Below are 27,619 nucleotides of genomic sequence, written 5' to 3' on the forward strand. Positions count from 1 at the left end.
GTCATTAAGTTTTTTGGAGTAAGTGAATTTTCGTCTGGGTGTGCTTTGCTTCATAAATTCCTTACTTTGTAACCTTCGTGTTTGAAAATTAGATACCTTCCTTCCCCATAATTCGTCAAGTTTAAGATCTTCTTAAGTCCTTTTTCAAATTTATAGGTAAGAGAATGCAATTTTGTATCTGTTTTGCATAATTTTGCATCGATTTGAGTCAAGGAATTTGTTTTATTTGAGTTTGTGGTCTTTGCTTCGTAAATTTGTTACTTTTTGAGAGTACTTTGTAATCTTTGTCTTTGAAAATTAGACATCTTCCTTCCCGGTCCAGCTAATTCGATAATCTTCTCAACTCCTTCAAATTTAAAGGTAAGAGGATGAAATTTTGTATTTTTTACAACGTAATTTTGCATGGATTCGAGTTGAGGAAGCATAAAAAATAGAGATCTGAGAATTTAGGAGGACCAAAAAAATGCATTTAGCTCAATCAAAATGATTAGAGTTAAGGAATTATTTTTGCTAGGTTCAAAATTTCTGCGAATTTTAGGAGGACCAAAAAATGTAGTTTAAACAAATATTCAAATAGTTGGTAATTCATGCAGATTGAAGTTTCGTCAAGTTAAAGAAAACTCGTAATGGTTTTGCAGAAATGTGTGGTGAAATATAAAAGAATTATACAAATAAGTCATTTTTTATTTATATGTAGGGTTGCCCCGGGTACCGGGTAACTACCCGGTACCCGGCATACCCGGCCTGTTTTGGGATACCCGGTACCCGGCCGGGTATACTTAAGTACCCGGTATACCCGGCCGGGTAATTTAAATATTAAATTTTCTCATTTAAAATGAAAAACCTAACAAAAATATAATCCGATGAATTTCTTTTTGTGCTTGGTATAAAATAATATATTTGGAAAGAATGGGTACAATCTTGGCCAACGCTTGTTTGGAAATTATCATCCACATTTTTAAATTACTTTGAGCGCAGTTACGTCAACCAATTATCAATCAGTCAATTTGCATATCTCGCACATTAAGCATAACTTGCATAAGATTTCAAAGCTTTGGCTAAAAAGCCATCATTTTTTCGTAAGATTATGTATTTCGCAGGCTCATCACTGGCGATCATCAGCGAGAGATATTGCGAACATTCATGACAAATAGATCAAAGGATATCACCCAGAAAGACTCGCAAGATTTCTTTTGTGACCTGATTCGAATCCCCTCAAGAAATAACATTTTTAAGCCTAAGAAAGTTGCTAAATGATTGCGATAAGACATTGTCGTGGGTACGATCTTTGTGTGCCCCGCGTGATTCTTTCATTTGTGTAATATCCACTTTCTAGTCCGAATCATTAACCTGAGTAGTTGAAATTCTTAGCATATGCATATTGGACAAAGATATAGGAAAAAAGTTCAAAAGTAGGCTACATCGGTCACCAAGTTGACCTGTGGGGGTCGTTGGATTGGGGGAGCAAAGCGTTACCATAGATAAGGGGACCCATACCAATTTTTACAAAATATTTCATCCGAAATTTGGTATGGAGGTTAGAAATGAAGTCTGCACTGCAGAAATTTAATGTGTAATTTTTAAAAGATATAAAATTGTTGCAAATTCTAGAAAAAGTAGAAAAATTCCCATTATTTTGAATACATAAATATTACCCGGTACCCGGCCGGGTAGCCGGGTACCCGGCAAAATTTTTAGGCCGAGTACCGGGTAGCTGGGTACCGGGTAGTACCACTACCCGGGGCAACCCTATTTATATGTATGCATTTTTCAATATAATAATTGTAGAGTTTACGAAAATAATTTTACCAAAACTGGAAATTCATAAATTTCCACTTTAACACTAACAATTTAGTAAACGATTAAAAATAAGAAGTTTACGAGCAAGTCGTAAAAATCATTGTTGGACTTACAAGTCAAATATTTTTTTTTCGAGCAAAATTTATTATTTTCAAAAATTATATGCAATATTGATTTTACTATTTTGTCGTTAAACTTTTACATTTTTAAATATGTAACATGAAAATTTCGTTTAAAATTATAAATACATACGATTCACCTTTTCATTATTCCTAATCAAAGATTTGTACCTTGTTCATTATCATGCAACATTGCATAATAGTGAGCGTTGTGGAATCTGATCATGGTTTCAACTGAAGTATTTAAAATATTGATCAAACTCATCATTAATTTGGTTCCGATAAAAGTAATTGAAAGTGTAATTACACATGTATTTCTTTTGACGGAATAAATACTTGCATTTATCGCAATAAATAATTGCATTGCAAATCTGTCCCTGCATTTAGTTGCACCCGTTTCGCATGAAACACTTACATACTAAAAATCTGTGCCTAAATAATTCGCAACTATGATGATAAGCTGGAAACATTACATTATTTTGATAATTACTCATATTATCTGGCTCTTTCCAAGGCAAACGGCTCCGACGGAGAGAATGACATAATGCTCATAAAGCACAATTTGCAAATATCTGTCAGTCCGTATGAATCAGACAGAAGTGTCCTTCCTGTCCCGGTGGTGGTGGTGATAAGGATAGTGGTGCAGATAAGGTAGAAATGTTGGTCATCCGAGTAAATCTACCTGGTTGAATATTCTCCCTAATATTTCTGGTTAAATGACTGACTGCATAAATACATAAATTCATTCATCCATATGACGCGTCGAGTCATCTGATCTCATCCATCCATCTCCTGTTTGTTTAAAGAGAAACATAAAAATGGGCTGAGTTGAGTCTGTTATATTCCACTTATCACTGAACCTTTGTCGCTCTTATCAGCAGGATTTTTTAACCAACAAACAAGCACATAATTTAAATTTAACCTCGTTATAATCATTCCACATCACCACACCCCGGCATACGTACATTTGCCACGATTCACCGCATAATTCCGCATAATTCTGCGCAAAAAATGAAAAAATTCGCACTTCTTGGGCTCCTTTTAGCCTTAAATTTCGCCCTGCACGTCTCCGCCAGAGCGCACCCTACCACCGTCACCTCTCCGGACGACGACGACTTCTTCAGCAAGGACGACGATGACGATTTCTTCAAAAGTGACACCGAAGAAGAAGACGACGATGCACCCCCACCAAAGAAAATTGACGAACGTACCCTCGGCGGAAGTGGAAGTGGTAGTCACGACCACTCTGGTCACGTGAATCAACAACCCCCCGCAGCCCCAGCGGCAGCAAACAGCGACCCGAAATCCGGCTTTTCCGGGGGAAACGTGGCCAACTATAATGAAACCTGCGACTCCAAAGCGTGTAATACCGACCGGAACTTGAAATGTGACCAGAGCAAGGCGAAACCATGGAGGTGCACGTGCTTAGATGGTCACGTGTATGTCCGAAGTCAGGAAAAATGCTACCCGACCCGAAGGGTGGAGGGCCAACGGTGCGAATTTCACGAGCAGTGCCAAAACGGACCTTCCGGCCGGCTGAGCAGGTGTAATCATCAGAAGGGAAGTTGCGAATGTTACGATCACGACCTGGGCTGGAGGGAGGTCGTCCTGCACAATCAGATTTGCGTCGTTAAAAGGAAGGTGGGCGAGACGTGTGAAGCTGATGCCGAATGTGAGACGACGATGAAGCATAATTCGTACTGTAGTCCCCCACCGACCGAGTCAGGGTGGACGAATGGGTCGGAAATTTGCCAGTGTAAGAAGGGATACGTGTGGGATAATTTGTTGTCGGAGTGTTTAAAGGTGAGAATTTTGGGGTGGTAATTTGCGCCATGGTTGAGTCGTAACAAGGGCGAAGATTACATAGGAATAGAATTTTAACGAGATTTTTAAGAATTTCATAGACTTTTTTTATAGAAAAGTTGTGTTTTGCTATTGGTAATTTGCGCCATGGTTGAGTCATAACAGGGGCGCAGATTGAGTAGGATGTTAGACCAGATTTTTAAGAATTTTATATATTTTTTGGAGTAAATTTGCGATTTTTTTGCTAGTAATTTGCGCCATAGTTGAATTATTTTGAATGTTTAAATAGTATATTTTTTGCCAGATTTAAATTCCTTCAACTTGTGTATGTAGTTGTTTCATGGTAATTTTTGCGCTGGAATTTCGGGAATTTCGGGAATTTGGATGAGATTTTTGACCCCAATTTTACTAAATTTTGGTGGTTCAATTCAATTTGATTTTTTTTAATTTGCGACATAGTTGAGCCATGGGCGCAGATTGGCAGTAAAAGCGCCTTCAGTAGGATATAAATAGAATGAGAAGTGGAATGTAAATATTGATGAGATTTTTACCTCAAATTCAAGAAAGGTTCCCGTTGTACTTGATTTTTTAGTAGTTTACGCCACAGTTGAGCCATAGCATGGGCGCAAGTTAGAATTTTGATGAGATTTTCACTTGGCTATTTTTGTTTACTTTCATAATTTACGACACAACATGGGCGCAAATTGCACATGCAAACGTAGCGCTGAATACATAAATTTTTAAAACACAACTTAAACCATGATGTACTAATTATCGTTAAATAGATTGCCGACAAGGGTCTGACCTTCGATTGCAAATCGTCCCAACAATGTTTCGCCGGTCCGATGGGGAACCTGTCGCATTGCAATCCAGACACGAAAAAGTGTGAATGTTACGACCCCAAGAATCCAGGGCCGGACAATGTCCGCTACTACGAACCCCTGGGGTCCTGCTATGAGAGGAAAGCGTGGAATATGACGTGCTCCATTCATGAAGAGTGTAAGGCTTCCTTAAGCAAAGAGGCAGAGTGTTTGGTGACGAAGGATGACACGGGGTATGGGGCCATGATCCTGACTTGTCAGTGTCCCCAGGGGAAGAAATGTGCCCCTCTGGGAGATGGAGGGGGTGTGGAAGCGTTGAAATCGGTCAATTCCTTGGTCGTGGGAATGTTGTTAGTTTATCGCTTTATTAAATGGTAGATTGTTACATATTTTGTGTAAAGTGTAATTTTTTTGGAAGTGAAAGTTTGAGAGCGATTAAAAAATTTTGGGAAATTTATGTGTAAGAAATTTTTATTTATTTTAAAATGTCACAAGCTGCATGAGTAATTTTATTTTAAGGATAAATGCCCAGCTTTCGTGATGTAATTAAATTTGAGAAAACGAAGGTAACCAATTTGGTTAAATTGATGAGAAATCTGTTTTATTCTGAAATTTTTAGAGATTCATAATTGGGGAATTGGCAGCCGGATTTTAATGATTTTATGAGTTTTGTATTGGTTTATCGCTGCTTTATTAAAGGGTGAAATTTATTGCATATTTTGAAAGTGTAATTTTTTGGGGAAAGTGGGAAAATAGCCATTACAAAATTTGTAGTTGAGAAATTTTATTTTATTTTGAAATGGCGTAGATAACGAGCGCATTCCATGCACAATTTTGTTTTTGAAGATAAGAAATTTGGGGAAATTTATGAGAAATTCTTTTTATTTCGAAATGGCATAAGTAGTATGAGTAATTTTTTGTTATTTTGAGAATATATAGCCTAGAGAACAGTATTATAAAGCGTGTTGTACATGCGGAAATGGAGATAAGAAATTTGGCAAAGTTTATGAGAAATTTGTCTTATTTGGAAATTTTAAAGATTCATAAATATGGATAATTGACATTTTAAAGATTATAGCCTTGACGGTCGTTTCATATGGCATATGTAAATCGGAATATGACAATAGCAAGGTCGACATTCTGTACGAGTTAATTATCACTTGGAAATGACTCAGTTTTTCGCAAATATTTACCAATTGGCAAAATATTGTTCTGCAGAGCGTTTTAGCTGATGATGATGGCAGTTGGTTAATTTTGATGGTTAACGTTCACCTGTCCGTCATCCTGGATGAAGTCGTAATAATTTTGGCAGTATTCTCTAGTACCAAGAACTTGGTTATGTTTTACTGCACGTAGATCTGTTTGCATTTAGCACTTCCAAACACGGAACGTATCTTCATATGTATGGAAGGAGCAGAGTGCGGATATGTAACTTTTTTTGTTGTCAACGGTCAAATTTTGTGAATGTACTAAAATAGATACATCCACAAAAGTATTCCTTAACTTTGGATAAATCTCGAAAATTTCAAAAAAAACTTTTGCATACTGTTACATATTTCTAAATATTTCCGATTATATGAAAAACATATTTTTTTCAGAAATTCATAAATTTTGTAAATATTTCAAGGATGTTTGAAGACAATAATTTTTTTCTGAAAGAAATTAGGCCACAAAAAATCTAGAGGATTAATTTTAAAAATACAAATTTTGAGTGAATTTTGATTTTTAGGACTTTGTTCGATTATATTTCGTAAATATTTAGGCGTTTATTTTCGCAAATATTAAACACATATTTCAGGGATTTTTTTTTTCGTAAATACATATCCGGCATTTGGACTAAAAGTACATAAAGCGGAGAGTCGAGACGGTGCCAAAATATAAATTTATACACAAATAAAAATGGCTTTGTTGTTATTTGAGAGAGTCGCGAAATTTTCCAGTATTATATTTCATACGGTTGTGTTACTGATGCTAATTTAAGACTGACTCATTCATGAGGTGGCAAATTTAGTATGCATTTCTGGAAGATAAAATAACACATAAAACAGTAAGGTTTAAGAATATGAAGGATTTTAAAATACAAAGATGAAAATTCTGGATAAATAAGAAAATCAAGTTAATAAATTTTAAAATACTTCATTTGCCAGTTGTTAAAAGTAAATTTTGTTCATAAATGAGTTTGCAAATTTTTTTTAAATGGATAGTTTTGTATGTCAAAAATTGACTTTATCGTATGAAAAGTTTCATTTATCTAAAAAAAACTCGTGAAATTGATGGTATTTTAAAAATTTGCGTTTAAAAACATTGAATTATGGTAGAGTGAGATTTAAAATGCATACACACCAAATCGTCATATTAAGAGTTAAGAAAATTTGCAATTTTACTCCTGTCGCTGTCTATCTGTAAAATTTGCGAAAAACATTAAAAGAAATTTACAAAAATTATTCTGTGGCAGCAAAGTTTACCAAAGTCTTTCACTTTAAATACTTTAAGATCAAAATAATATTTGGCCCGTCGAAACAACCGATTTTTTTTAAAAACAGTTGCTACTTCATTTGCCATTTTTTCACGATAAATTTCCTGAGCAATGAAATCATCACTTTTTTTAAAATCGAGTTTTGTAGTATAAAAAATTTACTTTATTTTATCGTATGAAAAGTTGCATTTATTTAAAAACTCGCGAAATTGATAGTATTTTAAAAATTTGCATTTACAGATATTGGATTATGCTAAAGTTTGATTAAACATGTATGCACACTAAATCGTCATGTTAAGAGTTAAGAAGTTTTCAATTTTGTATCTGTGTCCCTATCTACCTGTAAAACTTGTGAAAAACATTTTTAAAATTTCATAAAAAATACTCTCTGGCAGCAAAGTTTGCCAAAGTCTTTCACTTTAAATTCTCAAGACCAAGTTAATTTTTTGCAGATTAAAACCATCGATTTTGAAAAGAATTGCTACTTCATTTTCGATTTTTTCGAGATAAATTTCCTGAAAAATTGAAATTATTATTTTTTAAATTGACAGTACCAAAAATTAACTTTTTATCGTATGAAAAGTTGCATTTATCTGAAAAATCGCGAAATTGATGGCATTTTAGAAATTTGCATTCAAAGACATTGAATAAGAGTTATAGTAAAATTTTGTGCACACCAAATAAGAAAATTTTCAATTTTGATCTTCCCTCTATCTACCTGTAAAATTTGTGAAAAACTTTGAAAAAATTTCAAAAAATTATTCTGTGGCAGCAAAGTTTACCAAAGTATTCACTTTAAATACTTTAAGATCATGTTAATTTTTGGCACGTCAAAACTGTCGATTATGAAAAGAATTGCTACTTCATTTACGATAAAATTTCCTGAAAAAGTAAGTTAAATTTTTGTCAAATTGAAAGTACGAAAAATTGAGTTTATATTATCGTATAAAAAGTTGCATTTATCTGAAAACTCGCGAAACTGAAGTCATTTTAGAAATTGTATGCACACCACATCCAACATCGTTGTGTTCTGAATTTTTTTTTCAACTTTGTTCTTGTTGCTACCTACCTGTAAAATTTGCGAACAACGTTTAAAAAATTTATCAGAATTATTCTGCGGCAGCAAAGTTTACCAAAGTTAAGTTTTTGCACGTCAAAACTATCGATTATGAAAAGAATTGCTACACTCTAAGAAACTCGGTAAGTAAGTTATTACCAGGCGGAGTATCTATGTGACTCTACCGCATGGTAATTTATTTATTATTGAGTGGTAGACATTTTGTTACCAAACCGGTAATAACCCCGGTCGCGAAATTTAAAAATATTACCAGTTGGTAACTAAGTTTCTACCACTCAATAACAAATTAATTACCATGCGGTAGAGTCACATAGATACTCCGCCTGGTAATAAATTAGTTACCGGGTTTTTTAGAGTGTACTCCATTTACGATTTTTTCGAGAAAAATTTCCTCAAAAATGAAATTATATTTTTTTTAAAATTGACACTACCAAAAATTGACTTTACATTATCGTATAAAAGTTGCATTTATCCCGAAACTCGCGAAATTCATGGCATTTTAGAAATTCGTATTTATTTAAAGAGATTGAATAAGAGGGAGAGATTAAAAATGTATGCCACCTGAAGGATCTGTTTTATCTCAAGACGCAGGACACGTGCAAAATAATGAATGAATGGACTTTGTCATGTGTAGTAGGAGAAGGGAGGAAGAAATTGGGGGAATTTTGAGTGGGGAGTGAGACGGATGTAGTAGTAAATAGTTTGCAAATTTGTTGGGGATTTACCCCAGCAGGCGATGCGAATGTAGCAGTTCAGTTGGTATTTTTTGCCAATTCAATTCCTCGTGGTGGTGGTGGCGCATGTAGCAGTAGGAAGTTAACAAGGTGACTCAGGCGTGTCATATTATGTGTAATTTTGCATAGGCAGTATGAATTGGCAACAACTTTCCTCACAGAGAGAGAGAGAGAGGAAGACGAGACATATTTGGAATTGGAGTGCAACAAGTGGAAGTGAATGCTTGGTGACAAAGGTGCATTTACATACAATCCTAATTCGCTAAACTTGATGAAAAACGTGGTCTTGTTAAAGATGCAGATTTTTTTTGCGAAAAATCTTTCCGTTCAACTTTAGTTTTTAAATGAAAATTCATTCAACAAAAATTTGCAAGTTTGTTATGATCAGTTTTAATACAATCCAATCCATTAAATTAGCTAAACTTGGTTAAAAACCTTGATGCAAGTTTTCGCAAAAATATTTGCATTTGTACATTATCAGATTTTACATTTGTGAGAAATTACATGGAACAAAATTCGCAAGTTTGTTATTCAATTAAATCCACTATGAATTCGGTAAACTCGTTTAAAATCGTTGCCTTCTATACATTATGCAGTTTTTCGCAAATTAATTTCTATTACAAAAATCCATATCAAGTTCAGATTTTGCACATGTGGGAAAATTCATGGGACAAAATTCGCAAGTTGGGGAAAACAATGAAATTGAAATTATATAATAATGAAGTATGGAATAGAATTAATTGGCTAATTTCTCACTGGTTGAGTGAGGTGATGTAATCCTGTAAGTCAGGTTTTGCAAATTTTTACCTGGAAATGAATTGCTACCTGTTGATTGACTGCATGCATAGGTCATAATTGCATAAAATGTGGTTCTGAGTTCATCTTCCTCTCCAGTGTTTCTCACCCATGAGAAATATTCCACGTAACCAAATTGTTATATCTTTTGCCATGATAGAATATGCACTCATTTATTAGCAGAGGGCGAATATTTATTCACGAAAAAAATTGAAAACATAAAAATGCCAATTCGTATTTTTAAATTTAATACCCTGCCCTGGATTTATTGAGGTCCAATTTCATTGGGCAAAAACATGGTTGAAATTCACATCCTGAAATACCTAGATGTTTGCAAAATATATAAATTTTTATAAAATATGTAAAAGATTTACTTATTTCTCAAATAATATCAGAAATATTTACAAATATTTCTGAAAACTCGGAAATGTGTACCAAATATTTCGAATTTTACAAGTGTTAAAGACCACACGGACAAATTTTGACCGTGGGCCATGTTAAATCTGAATATAAATCCATATCCGCCCTCTGCCCATTATTAGTCATCACCTTATTTTCGCAATGCCTAAAATTTCATGAGGTAAGAAAAACAATGGAGCAAAGCAAAGTTAAGAATATTATACCTCCACTTGACTCACTGATGCATGCCTCACGCCCAAACCGCAATACATATGCCGTCATAATTCGAAATTTAGTATGTCTACAGTACGTTCCTACACGATGAGTAACTTCATAAAGTCACAAACAAACAATAGCTTACATATTAGCATTAGACGAAAGAAACCACGTAATATTTATGTGTGTACTTATGGCTGGCTAAGAAGGTGACGCTATGTATATGCGAAAATAATGCCCACATCACAATTTTCTTCTTCTTCTCGTCCTTGTGCAAATATAACTCGCAGTGCGAATCGCGAAACGATCTCACTTTTAGATATTCCTTCAACTTAACAAGTTTAGTCAGGTGTGTGGAGCTGAGAAGGAGGAACTCTTAACACAGATTCGTTTTTATTTACACCCACGCCAAAGGAAACACAAGATTCTAAAAGGTATTCACCATTTCATTCATTGATCGAGTTACATATTTGGGTATGTGAGGACACGTTTTAACGTGTGTATCATCGCCAAAAAAGTCGAAATTGACACGTTTTTAAGGATTTTTCTCTGCGCTGGGAATTTATTTTAAAATTCTGAACGACAAATTTGTGGAGTAGATAGTTCCCAAGTTTAAGAAATGTACACTCCCGAGTTTGACACTTTTTGAAGGAGGAGTTTAAGAAGCTTTCAGAAAAATTGGAACTCATCGAAACTGGCTCAAAAATTCACAAAATTGTAAAATCAATTTTCCAAAATCAATATTTTCAATCATTTCTCTCCTCTGGGAACTATTTTAAAATTCTGGACGACAAATTTGTAGTCAGCGAGTTAATTAATGGAATGGCGCTGAGATTTTTGAACCAATTTCGACGCGTTCCAATTTTTCTGAAGGCTTCTTAAACTTGAGATCTCCTCCTTCAAAAAGTGACAAAATTTGGAGTGTACATTTTTAAAAATTGAAGAACTCCCTGCTCTACAAATTTGTCTGACCAGAATTTTAACATAAATTCCCAGAGGGGATCAGAAATCATTAAAAATGTGTGGATTTTGACCATTTTGGCAATGAGTCGTCATGTCCTCCTCTAGTGGTACCCAATTTTTTCGGAATTTAACCAATTTTCTGGTACGGAAATTTAGCCCAAAAATGTGGAAATATTCCTCCCTCGCCCTCCTCTTTCTCACCTGCTTCGTCCTCACCACTGTCGAAAGCTCACCCCAAAACGGCTTTGGTCACGCCCTCCCCAGTCCCATCATGTCCATGCCTTGCCAACGAAATCAACAATGCACCGACAAATTCCCCGATTCGGATTGTCGGAACGGGATCTTTTGCCAGTGTCAGAAAGGCTTCTTGGAGGATTTTGATAAATGCCTCCCCGTCATTTTGGACTTGACGACGGAGTGCAAAATCAACGCGCAGTGCGCCATGGGGCCGCTCGGAAACTTGTCGCGCTGTAATGAGGACACACACCACTGCGAATGCTACGACACGGTGGGGCACGGGAAGAACTCGACGGCGCACGGGGTGCACACGTGCTACTACAGAAAAGCGCTGGGGGACCGGTGTGACCTGAATGAGGAGTGTAAAGCGTCCATCAGACCGGAGGAGGATGTCAGGTGCGACGTGAGGCAGCGCGCGTGTCTCTGCGCGGATGGGAAAACGTGTGAAAATGTGGAGGGGAAGGGGGCTTTTTTGGGGGGGTCGGTGGCCTTATTGTTAGTCGGGTTGGTGGCGGTTAAGGTTGTGGCGTAAGGGGAGTTAGCTTGTTGTTTTATTGTTGTTGTTACCATTATTTAAATGATTGTGGAGAGTTTAATTGTGCAAATTAAATATGTATGTGCAATTATTTTTATTATTTAAATGATTGCGAAGAGTTGGTGTATGTATGTATAATTGTGCGAATTATCTATGTGTGTGGGTGCAATTATTTTTTGCACGGAGGTATTTAGAGCTACAGCCAAAAATGTGTAATAGTCATGTAATCACGTGTCCCGAGCTAATTAGTGTAGGTAATTTTAAAGATGGGAAAAAATCATTGTTTTAATATTTTAAATTTAATTTAAATAATTTAATTTTCTTGTTCATCTATTGATTTGAAATAATTAGTTTTGTTTGGAGAAATAATAATACAAAAATTTGTGAAGAAAATTTGTGCATGAGGTTATTGTTTTTTTATTATTTTGCATTATGCATGATTATTGAGAGGATGGAGAATATCGTGATTACTTATTGGGGTCGTTTATCCTCATTTATCTTATCAATCGATAGGTAGTGTGGGTGATACATTTTCAGTCAATTTTCTGATAAAAAAGAGAGAAACTGAGGGAAAAAAACATATGTCAAGGATTTGCATACAATATTACAAACCATATCGCAGTAAAAATTGGGATGCTTTTTATCTCAATTTTTTTTACAAAATAACCAATTTTGTCGAAAATCTGGAAATAGGTTTAACCAGAAACAAATTTTATAAAGAACCACACAATAAAAATCAACACATTTTAATCCTGAAAACTTGATTTGACCGCAAAAATAATCAAAATTTTAGTTGAAGTTTGGCAGAAAAAAAGAATAATTTTGCAACACGTGACTTCACAAAAATGCGAAATTTCCCTGCAATTTTCACAACTCTATTATTGACCCTGCTCGACACGGCTCAATCATTCTCGTCCCCCTCGCTCATCTCGACGTATTGCAACCGAACGGAGACGTGTCAAATAATAATCGGGGGTGCGGTGGAGTGTTCGCTCCAGTACGGCTGCCAGTGTCGCCCTTACCACGTGGCACTTAAACAATTAGGCTTTTTAAGGGAGGAATGCCTCCCCATCGCGACGAAGGGGACGTCGTCGCCTTGTAAACATGACGAACAATGTGTCGCAGGCAGGCCAAATACATACATAAATTGACGGACATACTCCTCCCTAGTTCAGCAATAAGTGTGCAAATTTCGTCACCAAGTTATATAAAAATGTGACATGTACCAATTTTGCATCATATTTTATATTTCCATACGGTAAAAACATGAAGTTTGTCGATTTTATACAAAATTTTGTATAAAACTGGGGCAAAACTGTTTGGGGTCTGTGCTCCTAAACGTTTCATTATTGAATTTGGCGAGATTTTGCTGTAGTTTTTTACAAAAATTTTGTAAAATTGAAAAATTTCATGTTTTTACTTGATGGAAATTTGAAATATGATTTAGAAATAGTAGGTGGTGACATTTTTTGCTGTAGTTTTTCTATAAAAATTTTGTAAGATCGAAAAATTTCATGTTTTTACTTTATGGAAATTTTAATGAAATAGTAGTCGACATTTCTCGAAAATTTAGATTACGAAATTTGCACACTTATTGAGTTTTTGTGGCGTGAACTAGGGAGGAGTATTTTATTTCGTGTAATCGCAGGACTCGGCCTCTTGTCGCGGTGTTGGAAAGGACGCTACCCATTTCGGTGTGAGTGTTACGACCCGGGTTCAAATGGGACGGACGGGTTAACGTTTTCGGAGAGGGAGGGCCTGTGTATTTTTAAGAAGGGGTTCGGAGACCCGTGTGAAAGTGAGGAGGAGTGTGTCGACGGACTTGGGAGGGGGGCACGGTGTGAGGATTTTGTTTGTCGGAGGGGTCATGGTGGGGGTGGGGGAGGTGTGAGGGAGGCGGGATGGTGGTGGGGGTATTTAGTAGGGGGAATTTTTTGCGTTAAGGTGGAATAGGATGACGATTTAATTACTTTGATCAATTTTCAAAAATATGTGTAAGTTAGGCGACGTTAGATGAAAATAATGTTCAGATTGTGTTACAAAAAGTTTACATAGTAATTCCACCAATTAGAAAAAAAATCTATAATTTAGAATGAATTTCACTCGTGATTTAAATATTTTGACTAATTTTCAAAAATTAGTGCAAGTTAGGCGACGTTAAAAGAAAAAAATGTTTCAATTGTGTTACAAAGAATCTTAGAATTTCGTGAATCAGAAATTCAAATTAGACCGAAATTTTAGAGTGAATTTAATTGCCTGAGTGTTCCTTAAGGTGACATGTTGGTGCGTCATAGATTTTTAATCTCACTCTACCCCGATTCTATTTCTTTAAATGCAAATTTCTAAAATGGCATCAATTTCACGAGTTTTGAAATAAATGCAACTTTTCATATGGTAATGTAAACTTAATTTTTGGTGCTATGAAAGTATCGATTTGGAAAACATTTCTATCTTATTTGTCATTGTTTTCACAAAATTAATTTCCTCAAAAATGAGTTTGCTATTTGTTAACTTTCTTTATTCGATAGTTTTATTCCGCCAGAAATTTACTTTACATTAAAGTATGCAATTTGAATTTCGCGACAATTGGATTTTTGATTAGTGCAGGTTACGTCACCAAGATTCTCGAAAAATGCCAACTACTATTGTCGAATCATATTTCAAATTTCCATATTTCAAAGTAAAAAAAAATATGAAATTTTTCAATTTTACAAAATTTTTATAACTAATACATCTACCCAAAAGTTGGATTTATCTCGTGAAATTGATGCAACTTTAGAAATTTGCATTTAAAGACAATGAATTTGGGTGGAAGATTTAAAATCTATCACGGAGTTATTCCACCTTAAATTTCATGGGAAATTTGTAGGATTTGTAAATTTGAAAAAAAAATAAGATGTGATGTGCGAAGAAGAGTGCGAAATTATTATGGAAGGAAAGTAATAACAACCTTGAAAATAATTTTAACCAACAATTTGTGTCCTGCTTGTTTGATTACGTGTGATTATTAACTGACAGACAGCTACATACATAGTTATTAAAAGGGACTGACAACTAAATTAGCACTGTTTTATTAACAAATAATAATTCGTAGACATTACATACATACGAAAAATTAGCACTTGCACGCCCATGTGCAAATTGTTAAAATTAAAATTGCAAATGTGCCAAAGTTTTTCTTATGTTACGATTATTTCTGGATATTAAATTCCAGTGAAGAAATGTTACGATGGCTTTTTTTGCCGGAGGTTTTAACACGTTTTAAGGTATTTGCATACATGTATGAGGCAATTCACGCAGTCATTAGTAACTTTGTTAACTTTGTAAATTGTGTAAAATTATTTTACAAACTTTTACAAAATTGAAAGATGATGAGTAAATCTACAAAAAAGTGTAACTTAATCTTGATTTCGTTAGAAATCATTGCAAAAGTTTGTAGGTTTACGGAGTTTACAAAGTTACGAAGGACTCCGTGAATTCTTTAATACGTGACTTTTTATTACAGTAATAACAAAACTATCTTATTAATTCAGAACGGGAAAACAAACATGGATTGAAATTGGATCTCCTCTTCTTAATCGGGTCACAGGATTGAAAATCATGAGAGCTAGATACATACACAAATCATGGAATATTTTTCGTGCTCCATTTTTTCCATTGGAATTTAATCGACTCAATTATTTTTATTACAAGCTTTGTATATAACTCAATAATGAAATAACATGTGGAAATTATTGTATTGCAAAGTAAAAAAATGTGTACAGATCGATTTATAAGTTAATAATGTCTCCCACTCCTTTATTGCTCTTTCTTCATTTTTTTATATGTAAACTTCATCATCGACCAAGCCACGCAGTCTGCTGGCTTATCATGAATGAGCAGAGGGCGGATATGTATTTATTTTCATTTTATGACCACCGTGAATCAAACTTTGTGGGTCGTGCTCCTTAGCTCGAGTAGATCACAAAAATTCCAAAATATTTTCATATACATATTGTCACAAATTTCTAGGTTTCCAATATATCCGCTATTATTTGAAAAATACGTAAATATTCTAGATATTTTTTTCAAAAATACATTAATTTTGGAAATATTTCATCAATGAGATGAATTTTTTTGCTAAAAAAATCAACAGCAAAAAATTAAATTTATAACTACAAATTTTTCGAAAATTGTTATTTTATGATTTTGTTCATATGTACATATTAAAAACATATTTTAGCGAGTTTCTTCGTAAATACATACCCGTTCTCTGCTTATCATGACTAAAATGCAGGGTGTCGTTCGTTCCCAAGTTGTCTGGCGTGGTAAACAAAATGAAGCGCTTCTCATACGTACTTATCAGTTTTCTTGTGTATCAAAAAAATCACGAAATGAACGAACGGGTAAATTTTACAAGCTTTTTCATTCATTCATTCACAATTTTATGTCAATAATACAAACATACATACTTTGATTTATTGGTTATTGATTGATTGATTGATTGGTCGGTTCACATCTATATCTTGGAAGACCTTTGGGGATACATATGTACATATTAATTCAATTTTTTATAACAAACCAAAAATTTTAATACAAATTTAAAGTTTAGTCAATTTACTTATTTAGTAGAGGTTAAAATTTTTTTGTGTGAAATTTCGACCAATGGAAGCTGAATTACGTAACGTTACCTATGAATTTATCCACGACATATTAATGAGATTCCGACGTTATCATAGACAAACTTCCGCCCACACAGATGATTGTCAACTCCAAAGTTGATCTTGTCTTGGATGAATATGTAATAAATAAGTATGTAATTGTATTACATGTAGAATTAACATTCACCTTAACATCACAGTATGTATAAGGATAGGATTATTTTACATATTCAGAGGACGGTTATGTATTTATTTTCAGCTTTTTCATTCGACGACGACCAACGGTTAAACAGGTGTTTTTTAACTCGCATAGATGGCAAATTGTTCAAAATATTTTTTTACACATTGTAGGTTTTATAAATATTTCCGATATTATTTGAAATCTTTACATATTTTTGTTTAGAAAAGTGCATACATTTTGTAAATATTTTAACCATGTGAGATGAATTTTTTGTGTTAAAGAAATTCGACCAGAAAACAAATCTAGAATATTAATTTTAAACACACAAATGTTTCGAAATTTGTTGTAATATTTTTCGTACATATGTATTTCATAAATTGTTTTTTTTTGTAAATTTAAAAAGCATATTTCACCGATTTTTCATAAATACATAACCGCCCTGTGCACATTACTCCTTTAATATTTACATATGTATATATGTGTGTTTAAGGAAGCCAAAAATATTCCATTGGTCACAATAACATCGAAATGGCTGGTTAACTAGTTGCTTCATTACATGTGTACACGGTCATCTCATAAAATGATGCATGCACTGGGTGGCATGATCTACTTTTATTATTTTTTTGTGTCAATCAATATAATGATTACGTAAGAATTTAGACGTAAAGTATATGGTATGCAAAATTTTAATGATTATTAGCCGTTTTTGATTGATTTGGCTGATTAACGAAATTGAGGAGCTCTGGTCCAAATCTGGAATTTTTATTAATCGTAACTATTACAAAATGAATTAAATTGAAATGACGTTCAATTTAGTCAAAAATGTCTAGAATTTTGACACCTGAATTTTGAAAATAGTCAGAAAAATTTGTATGGACAGGAAAATGATGTTTAAGCGGGGAAAGAAACTGATTAAATTAGCAAAGATTGCAATACTAGCATTAAAAAATGAAATTTTTGAACACAAATTTCGGGAATGATGGCATAATAAAAATGAATTTTGAAAATACAAAGAAAAAATGCATAAAGAGATATTTAGACTGAAGAGCTCGTCCAAATTGATAGAAATTTTCATACAATGATAGGAATATTGGATTAAGAAAAATGTAATTTTAGCATAAAAATGTTGGGAATTGGGATAGAATTAAAATGAATTTTTCGAAAATAGACACAATAAATGTATGCATATAACAAGTGTTATTTACATAAATGCACATAACTGACGCACATCTATTATGTAAATTATGTAATAAGTTACAAAAATATTTATAACATTTTTAGTGTTTGTTAGTAAACAAAGAAGTTCTTCTATATTTGACGTAATAATTAAGTCGACAATTGATGAGCTACATACATCTGAGAACAAGTTGTTTTGTTTTTTGTCACACAATCGTGTCCCGTCATCGCATAAAGTTAATAAACCAGACGAGATCAGTGGTTAGTGAGGTGACGCAGTGATATCTTGTCCATCCAGTATTTGTTATGTATGACGTTATTATAAAAAAAATGATGATGCAAAATCCTCAATGAGGTAAAATGCATGCACGCATAAAAGGTGCAATTTGAATCGTTACCTGGTAAAGTGAGACGCCTGCATTTCCAAGTGGTCAAGACTTGCATAGATTTATGTATATTTAATGAGAGGAGACTGACTTTTAAGTAGACAGATTAGGATTTGAAGTGTAAAAGGGATGTTATTTTAGGTAAATCTTGTCCGAATTTTGATTTCCGAGTAGTGACAAAGTAAATATTTTAAGAAAGAAGTGAGTAATCGTTAAATTGGTGTCCAAGTGGTCAAAATTTTAATATATTTACAATGAGAGGAATGATTTTTAAGTAATCAGATCAAGATTTGAGCGTTGTAAATGTATACTTTTGTGTAGTTTTTTTCGCATGTTTGTTCGAATTTTGATTTCGCAGTAGTGATCGAGTAAAGGTTAAAAGTTGAAGAAGTGAGTAATAATCTGGTGCTAAATTATATCGTGATAAATGGAGCCAAGTTGAGAAAATAAGATGGAAATTAGCCAACATTGTAGTTAGACTTGATATTGATTGATTCCTAAAATTGAGGAATTTATCAAATTTGAAACAAGTCAAAGGTAAGAAGAAAGATTATTAAAATTATGTTTTAAGTTTGTTATACGAAGCTCCAAAAAAATCTAAATATTGATCATTTTCAAGTTATTTTTATAAATAAATTTCATACGGCGTCGCATAGTCTCATGTTTTTCTATATGGAATTATGGATTTGATTGACACATAATTTATTATTGATATTGATTTGACATATTTAATTTAAGTATCCTGTCAATTGACGAGGAACTGACATGATTTATGTCAAGAGACGCATATTTACATACATATCAAAAACTCGTTATTATGTCAAGTACGTAGTCGTACACTCAAAATAAGGTAGTAATGAATCATTACCATCCGGAATGACTATGTGGCTCAACCACGTCGGTTACGATTTGTCGTAGAAATGGTAATAATAAATTCAGCGAAATTCAAATTTAATACATAATGGTATTAACTTCCTTAATATTTGGTAATGAATTTGAATTTCCCTGAACTTATTATTACCATTTCTACGACAAATCGTAACCGACGTGGTAGAGCCACATAGTCATTCCGCATGGTAATGATTCATTACTACCTTATTTTGAGTGTAGTAAAGAATTTCTTGAAATTTATGTATACATAAATTTCAAGAAATTTATTTTATTCCTATACGTATAAGAATAAAATAAATCCGGAAATTTTACCGAGATTTATAACATGTTGAGTAAGAATTTAGTTAGATATTTCGAGCATGTTCAAGATTCACGCAAGGATTCACGCAAAGATTTCGGTTTTTTAAAATTCGTAAGATCCTTAAGCTTATAAACTTTTACAAAATTATGCAAACATATGTAAGGAAAATTAGGTCATATATTTTTGTAAACTTACTATTACTTATTTTGTATAAAATAATTTGCAAAATAAAATGCACGGATTTTACAAAGTTACCAAAGAAAGACTGAGAGAATGAATTGCCTGGGTAGAAATTTAAAAATATTATGGTTGAAATATATACTTGAAATTGTTATGAAAAATACAGGAAATATGAAACTATAAAGAATGAAAAATATATAGAAATTATCGATTTCCTGTACATACATATATATTTTCATAATACTTTCAACAATGATTTCATATTTATGAAATTGGTAAAACTGATAATTTTAAGAAGTATGAATGGCTCGCTGTACAAATTCTAAACTTGCGGATTTCGGCATCTGTTTTCGTACTTTATGAAATATTCTTGAAAAATACAAAGTGGCGTTAAATGTTACAAATAATTTGCAAGTTTTGTCATTTGGAAGTTTATGTTAAAGAAAGTGCGTTAACTTTTCATCCAATTTTATTACATAAATGCCACCCTTTCCCTTCGTACGGAATCAGTGGCCGCGGAAGCTGGAGGGGAGAGGGGGACAATGCCTCAATCATTACATAAACCTCGAGCCTACAATGTCAATTTCCCCACGGCTTCCGCGGCCACTGTACGGAATTATACGCATGGACGCATTATTTATCATTATATAACTAACTAAATACTTGACATTAATGTATTTATAAGAGGGTCACACGCATCACACTTTTTTGTATTACACTACACACCCATTTTCTTTCAAGTTTTGATTCATTCGAGTGACTTGGAATTTTTTGGTTCACCTCGTCAAGAAGAAGATGACTTGTTTGTCCAGGGCACACACATGTCAAATGATAAGCATATGTATGACATGACAAGGGATTGGAATTTTCATCTCTGGCCAGACTGCTTGGCACCACCAACCCAATAAATAAGACGAGATGACCCGATTCAATTCTTAGTCGGAATTATCTCTTAATCCCAAATAATCCTACTATTCAATTTATTATTTAACTTCTCACAAGTATAGAAAAATTCGTTAAAAATAACTGAAAATTGGTAAATAGTGTGATTTGGAACGGAACATAGTTGAAACAGTGAGTAAACTTGAATATCTGTATTTTACAAATTGTATCTAAGAATTGGTCAAAGCTTTGATTTGTACATACTTTTTAAATTGGTCGTCGTGGATTGAAGAATTTTAGGTACACGAATTCCCAGAGTTTGTATACACGGGTAGTTTTTGTAGAGAGGAATATATGCAAATGGGAAATTTAAGAAAAATCAAAAATTCAGTAAAATTTTAATTTAGGGGAATTTTACAGCTCAATTTTGATTCACCAAAAACTTTTTATATGGTAGAGCAGAATCACTAAAATTAGTGTAGATTAAAGTTATAATTGGTCTGATTTTTTTTGAAATTTCCAATTTGCATAACCCTGTCTGCCTGGCCTGGGGATCCCGTTTGGTTCTGAGAATTTGTATCCAGTTCCAAGAATTCTTGGAGAGACGGCAACCTTACCTTTGACCGGTTTCTCGGCTGCATGTAAAGCTGCATGAATAATTTTCGAGTCCCCAATTCCAGGAAAATGTTGAGACAAAAAATCTGTAATTATTATACTTACCCAAATAACTACGAAGGATGGTACATATGTCTATCAAGTACATAAAACAAGTCTGACGAGTATACAAAATATGTATCTACACGTTTACGTATGTATGTACATACGTGACTACTAGCTTAGTCTTGTTGTTACCAATTTGTACATACATGAACAAAATGTCCAGCATTCTTCTCATGAAATTGGAAGAGTTTCATAAATAATAAACTGCGGCAACGCAGGGTACACAAGTAGCGCAATAATGCTGAGAATGCGATACAAAATATAGATTGCAGAATCTGAATTATTTCAAAATAATGAAGTAATTTAAACTTCCTCATTTATATGTAGCCACTCTGCAAATTCATGCATCTTACATGTTTTACTGTTTTATCAATCCTCATTAATCAATCTTAATTAACTAATTAATCAATATTACTCTTTTACTTGCCCTACATGTTAGATTCAACTTTTACAAAAATCTCATTTTGCCTCAACCACACCCCCTGGCGCCCGGGGGGTGTGGCACAACTCGGTGACACTTAATTCAACTCTACTTCATACATAGATTCAATTTTTCTAAAAATCTCATTTGCCCCAACCACACCCCCTGGCGCCCGGGGGGTGTGGCACAACTCGGTGACACTTAATTCAACTCTACTTCATCCATAGATTCAATTTTTCTAAAAATCTCATTTTGCCCCAACCACACCCCCTGGCGCCCGGGGGGTGTGGCACAACTCGGAGACACTTAATTCAACTCTACTTCATCCATAGATTCAATTTTTCTAAAAATCTCATTTTGCCCCAACCACACCCCCTGGCGCCCGGGGGGTGTGGCACAACTCGGAGACACTTAATTCAACTCTACTTCATCCATAGATTCAATTTTTCTAAAAATCTCATTTTGCCCCAACCACACCCCCTGGCGCCCGGGGGTGTGGCACAACTCGGAGACATTTAATTCAACTCTACTTCATCCATAGATTCAATTTTTCTAAAAATCTCATTTTGCCCCAACCACACCCCCTGGCGCCCGGGGGGTGTGGCACAACTCGGAGACACTTAATTCAACTCTACTTCATCCATAGATTCAATTTTTCTAAAAATCTCATTTTGCCCCAACCACACCCCCTGGCGCCCGGGGGGTGTGGTCCGGTTGACCCCAAAAGTTTACAAGATCCTCCCCCTAGGGTCATATGTATGATACCGCAAACCGATTTCGATTATCTCGATCCGTTCTCCTGTTATCGTGTTGACAGACAGACAGACAGACGGACAGACAGACTAACTAACTCATCGCATAAAGTAGCTTGCGCTACTTAATAAGGTGCATTCTTAATTGGTTTTGTGCATATTTGTATCCATTAAAAAAATCAGTTAGTCGTCAATCACACAGGAGAGAGAAATGTGTCTATAAAACGTGTACATTTTTTTGGTGTACTACATAAATTTGTGGTGATAAAAAGAACATTGAAAGAAACCGCAAAGAAACCACAGACTTAACAATTTGAACTTTTCTTATCGGTTATTTATTTGTGAACCAGTTATTGAATGAAATTCGAGGAAGGTTTATTCCAAAAAGTGCAAGGCTACGTGGATCCACGTGGTGGAATAATTTTTAGGCTGAATTTACGTAGAGAATGAGACTGGAATTTACAAAAAAATTAAGGACGTAGGTAATAATTAAGAGAACTTGTTGGTAGTTAGCAAATTTTTTATTAGACTTCACCAAATCAACTTGTTATATGTTACTTCGCCGAGTCAGGGCTTATCTACCCATCATACTTGTCTGTCTGTCTGTTAAAGATTACGCTCGTGTGAGTTATCCAGCCAACTTGAAATTTTGCATGTACACCAAAATGCAAAATTAGGAAATTTTGAAAATGAGGAAAATGTCTGGAAACATTAAAAAGTTGACTTGGTCGATACAGAACTCAATTTTTAGTACCAACCTGACTCGGGCTAAATTAAGTTGCACTCTGGGTCTTTATGCAAAATTTTTTTCTCTTTGAGGTAAATTGAGGCATTGTTTTTTTAACTTTTTTGCAGATGCATTCATCCTCCAACGAATCAGTCGTCGCCACGAAGGTGAATCATGGGAGGAGATTTACTTCTCGGGCGCTGACATCCCCCGCTTTCCTGGTCACATTGGGGACGACGCTGCTGATCGCGACGGTGGTGGTGGGGCAGGCGGACAGCTTCGTCATGGGGAGCCGACCTCTCAGCAAACGGTCATTTTTCGACATCCAGTGCAAAGGAGTTTATGTAAGTGGTGATAGGTTGAATATTTGCTTAAGGTGCTATCGGATGAAGATTTGTTGAGTCGAAAATTTTTGGCATTAATTTCGCGAGTTTTGAGATTTTAATTTAATGTGAAGTTAATTTTTAAAAGTATAAAATTCTGGAGTCAGATAATAATTGCTAATTAAATTGCCATTTTTTCATAATAAATTTCGATGACTTTTTGTAGAATCAAAAATTAGCAAAAGTTGTATTAATTTCAAAACTCAAATTAAACTTGATAGCATTTTAGAAATTTGCATTTAAAGATATTGAATTGGGGTAGATTGAGATTTAAAATCTAGGAACAGATAGGGAGAGAAAAAAAATTCAGAAAACACATTTCTGCTTTTTTTATCTAACATTTTTTTTACTATAGTTTAGTAATGTTTATTCTTCAAACGTCGTCGAATTTACACCAATTTCTGAAAAATGGTCGAAATATTGATATATTTCTTGAATAATAGTTGAAATATTGATAAAGTGGAGAATAAATGTGTGTTAAAAATATGGTAATTTTTTTCAGGACAAGGGCATCTTTGCCAAGCTGGACAGAATTTGCGACGATTGTTACAACTTGTACAGAGAACCACAACTCCACTCGCTATGCAGGTTGGTCAATTTATACATACCGCATTTTTAAATACTTTCTTCCAAAAATTGAATTCACAACTGTAATTTTATACTTGCATTCTTCAATTTGTAACGATATTATTATCTTTTTAATTATAAAAAACACACGAAATGTTTAGAAAATCGTGCTTTTCTACGGACACGTTTACGAAATGTTTAACCATTCTGGAACTCGAGGATGAATTGGATTTCTATGAAAAACTTATTAATAAAGTTAACGCACCTTCACCGAAAGACTCTGGGTTGGATTTTGCCACAAATTCGATGGAGGTTTCTTTTGAGAATTCAGAAACTTAAAATTTCCTGTAATTTCATTTATTTTCGTAGATTAAAATAAAAACAAATTCAATTTTTTTTTAATATGAAATTTTTGTCGAAACGAAAGGCATACAAAGTTGGAAACAAAAATATTAAAAAATTCAAAAGTTGGTAAACAGTACGTGAAAATTTGCCAAAATTTTTTAGAAAATTGAATACTTAGCAAAAAATTGTCACATCTTTCAACGTAAGCAATTAGTCCTATCAACAAATTAGCCAAAAAATACACGAGAGTTGAAAAGCTGGCGCAGAATTATATAAAAAATTTGCAAAAATTCATGAAAATTGACAAAAACTACTCGAAAAATTTGCAACAAATACATAAAAGTGTAAAATTTGGCCAAAAATTAGCATAGAAGTTATGCATCTCTCATTTTTCCTTGTAAATCATTAATTTTCAAAAACATAGGAAACAAAAACTGCATGCAAAAATTAGTGAACAAATCCATTCCACACACTTAATAATAAATGCGAAATATTGTGCTCTTCCCATCCACAGCCAGAATTGTTTTTCGTCCTCGTACTTCATGAATTGTTTGGATGCGCTGACGCTGAACGATGAGCAGAAGACGTATGAAGAGTACATCGAACGAATACACGCACCCACGCCCGTCGAACGAAAGAAATGAACCATTTCTCACGACACGACCCAAACCATCGTCATCATCATCATTCTGATAGTCACATTCCAGCTACCAAAGACTTTGATTTCTATTTTTTTTAAGAGAGAACAAGCTGCACCTGAATCAGCAATCGTTTTTTAGGAGCAGGTGCATACACAAAAACTTTAAAAAATTCCAGGGCAAATATTTACATATTTAATTTAGTTAAACTTAGGTTAGGTTTAGTTGAGAATAGAAAATGAAATAGTTTTTCTCGTGAATTTTTTAATGGACAGAGAGATTTATTGGCAAATATTTACATAATTTGGTTAAATGTGTAGCTTTAAATTGAAAATTGGACAGTTTTTTGTCGGATTTTTTAATTTTTACTTTTATGAAAATGAATAAGGAGAAAGTCAGTCAGGGATTTTTTAGTTTTTTGAAAGCAGATTTTTATATTTTTGAGATTTTTAGCCTAGAAAATCCTATGTAGAGTCAAAAGTCAACAAAACGCAGCTCAACTAAGCTACAAAATCAATATACACACAAAATTACCATCATCTCATTGACACGACACCATCAAATTTTTGGACATATTTTAAACACCGTAAGTAAAAATGCTACACAAGAAATACATGTAAATTTGCATGGAAAAAATGCATGAACGTAATAACACTAACAAATCAAGCACTCAATAACACTTTAAATTAATTATGTAATTACTAATTATATAACATGAAAATTAAACCAAAAACCGCATTAGGTAACTAACACGGCAGTATTATTACCAGACCACCACTAAAACCGGATAACGTCAAAAAATTAATTAAGCTTGACAATTTTCAGGGGGATTGACGTCATTGTGACGTATTTGCAGTCTATTAATAAATATTGCGAACTAATTTATGTAAAATTGCTAACAGCTATTTATTTATTTTTGGATGTATTATGTAGTTTAACTGCTAAAAATAAACTGCAATTTATACAGAATTGTCTAATAATTTGCGTATTTTTGTCGCCCCAGGTCGAACTGCTTTGGGTCTCCGTACTTCAAAGGGTGTCTCGACGCTCTTTTGCTGAACGAGGAGGATGGCAAGTTCGACGAGATGATTGAAATCCTAGGGAAAAAGAAGAAGTAAAAAGTGACATCCGGTTTTCTTCTACTCGACTTTCTCCCCCCAAAAAAGAAAACAGACCAAAGTGTGCCGTTTGACTGATTTTAATTTTATCTCTGTCTCTCAATCTTTCCTACGAATTTTATGTGATTAATTAGAAATTTACATATTTAGTAATTTAATCACCTTTACTTAAGTTAATTAGTAATTTAATTACTAGAAAAGTCAGCTAGTCAGTATTATTATCTATGCATTTTTAGTTATTTTTTGTATTTTGAAGTCTTGTTAATTTATTTCCGGTAGGAATTTAATCGTCACCACGTGGTTTTTATGGATCGTTGCCACGTGTTTTTATGTTCCTAGTGAACCGTGTACCTCTCTGACTGACCGGCAATTTACATATTTACATCACTCTCACCTTAAAAATATGCTAATTATTATTGTTATTATTATTAAAAAATTATTACAATCCCCGATGTTTTTTTAATGTGCCAAGTAAACCAAAGAATGACGGTTGTAACGTAATGAAGCGTAGTTAGTTGTGTATGTAAATATGAATTTGTGTAATTTGAAAAGACGGTGGCCAACTTTATTGTTTGTTTGTTAAATGTATGTAATTTCTGGTTGAGAAGAATGAAAAAGGAGATCAGACCAGAAAGCAGACACGTGGAAAATAAATGTTTTGATGTGAGCAATTAGAAAAAAAATTGTGAGATTTTGAGTAGTTTTTATTTAACATGGAAATTTACATATGAAAAATGTGTATGGAAATTTTGATAAATTTAGTCAAAACAATTAGAAATTGGTGGTGTGATCTTTTAAGTGATTTTTATTTATCTTGGAAATTTACTTAAATATGTAACTTTTGGTAAATTTCTTAGAATTGTGCGTTTTTCAGGAAAAAATTTTACGGAGAAAAAAATAATGAGGCAAGTTTAATTCAGAATATTGTGGAAAATTTTGCATTTATTAAACTTCGTGTGAAAATTTTGGCCCATTTTTTAAAAATAGAAAACATCTCCAGAATTTTGAATAATTTCGAGAAACAATTTACAGGAAAAAATCTGCATTTTATTCAAGATAACAGTTTATTATGGACAATTTTGAATTTATCATGAGTCGTAATTTCAGTAGGTATTTAAAATACACGTGAAAATTTTGTTCTGTTTTTTTATCTTCATAATTTTGTATAATTTCGGTAAAAAAAAATTGCAAAAAAAAACAACATTTTACATCATATGCATTTTATGCTAGATACAAATGTAGTTTTTGCACGTCGCTTGTGCTAAATTTTAATTCTGGACAAATCCATTTAGTTATTTACAGGTTGGTGGTATGAATTTCAAATAAATGTATATA

General features: G+C 33.6%; 3 protein-coding genes across 8 annotated transcripts; all 3 read left to right on the top strand.

The window, feature by feature from the left end:
- On the top strand, positions 1-26,967 carry LOC110859161 (ion transport peptide). Of its 6 annotated transcripts, XR_002548835.1 has the most exons (6): positions 1-156; positions 302-360; positions 23,362-23,577; positions 24,119-24,204; positions 25,043-25,752; positions 26,170-26,967. XR_002548835.1 is itself a non-coding variant. In XM_022108030.1 (5 exons), exons 3-5 carry the CDS (start codon positions 23,362-23,364, stop codon positions 26,282-26,284), a joined length of 417 nt encoding a protein of 138 aa, XP_021963722.1. In that variant the 5' UTR covers positions 1-156; positions 302-360; the 3' UTR covers positions 26,285-26,967. The 6 variants fall into 6 exon arrangements, 5 of the variants coding, with proteins under 5 accessions (XP_021963722.1, XP_021963719.1, XP_021963720.1 ...); XM_022108030.1 differs by lacking the exon at positions 25,043-25,752; XM_022108027.2 differs by lacking the exons at positions 25,043-25,752; positions 26,170-26,967 and adding an exon at positions 24,345-24,878 and having other exon boundaries at positions 10-156.
- On the top strand, positions 2,764-5,000 carry LOC110859159. Its single transcript, XM_022108025.2, has 2 exons — positions 2,764-3,722; positions 4,508-5,000. The coding sequence occupies exons 1-2, from the start codon at positions 2,931-2,933 to the stop codon at positions 4,919-4,921; spliced, it is 1,206 nt and encodes a 401-aa protein (XP_021963717.1). The 5' UTR covers positions 2,764-2,930; the 3' UTR covers positions 4,922-5,000.
- On the top strand, positions 10,519-12,356 carry LOC110859160. The gene is made up of 2 exons (XM_022108026.2): positions 10,519-10,675; positions 11,361-12,356. The coding sequence occupies exon 2, from the start codon at positions 11,368-11,370 to the stop codon at positions 11,971-11,973; it is 606 nt and encodes a 201-aa protein (XP_021963718.1). The 5' UTR covers positions 10,519-10,675; positions 11,361-11,367; the 3' UTR covers positions 11,974-12,356.
- Positions 26,968-27,619: the final 652 nt, after the last annotated feature.

This window comes from Folsomia candida, unplaced genomic scaffold (genome assembly GCF_002217175.1).
Source record: "Folsomia candida strain VU population unplaced genomic scaffold, ASM221717v1 Fcan01_Sc024, whole genome shotgun sequence".
Taxonomy (NCBI): domain Eukaryota; kingdom Metazoa; phylum Arthropoda; class Collembola; order Entomobryomorpha; family Isotomidae; genus Folsomia; species Folsomia candida.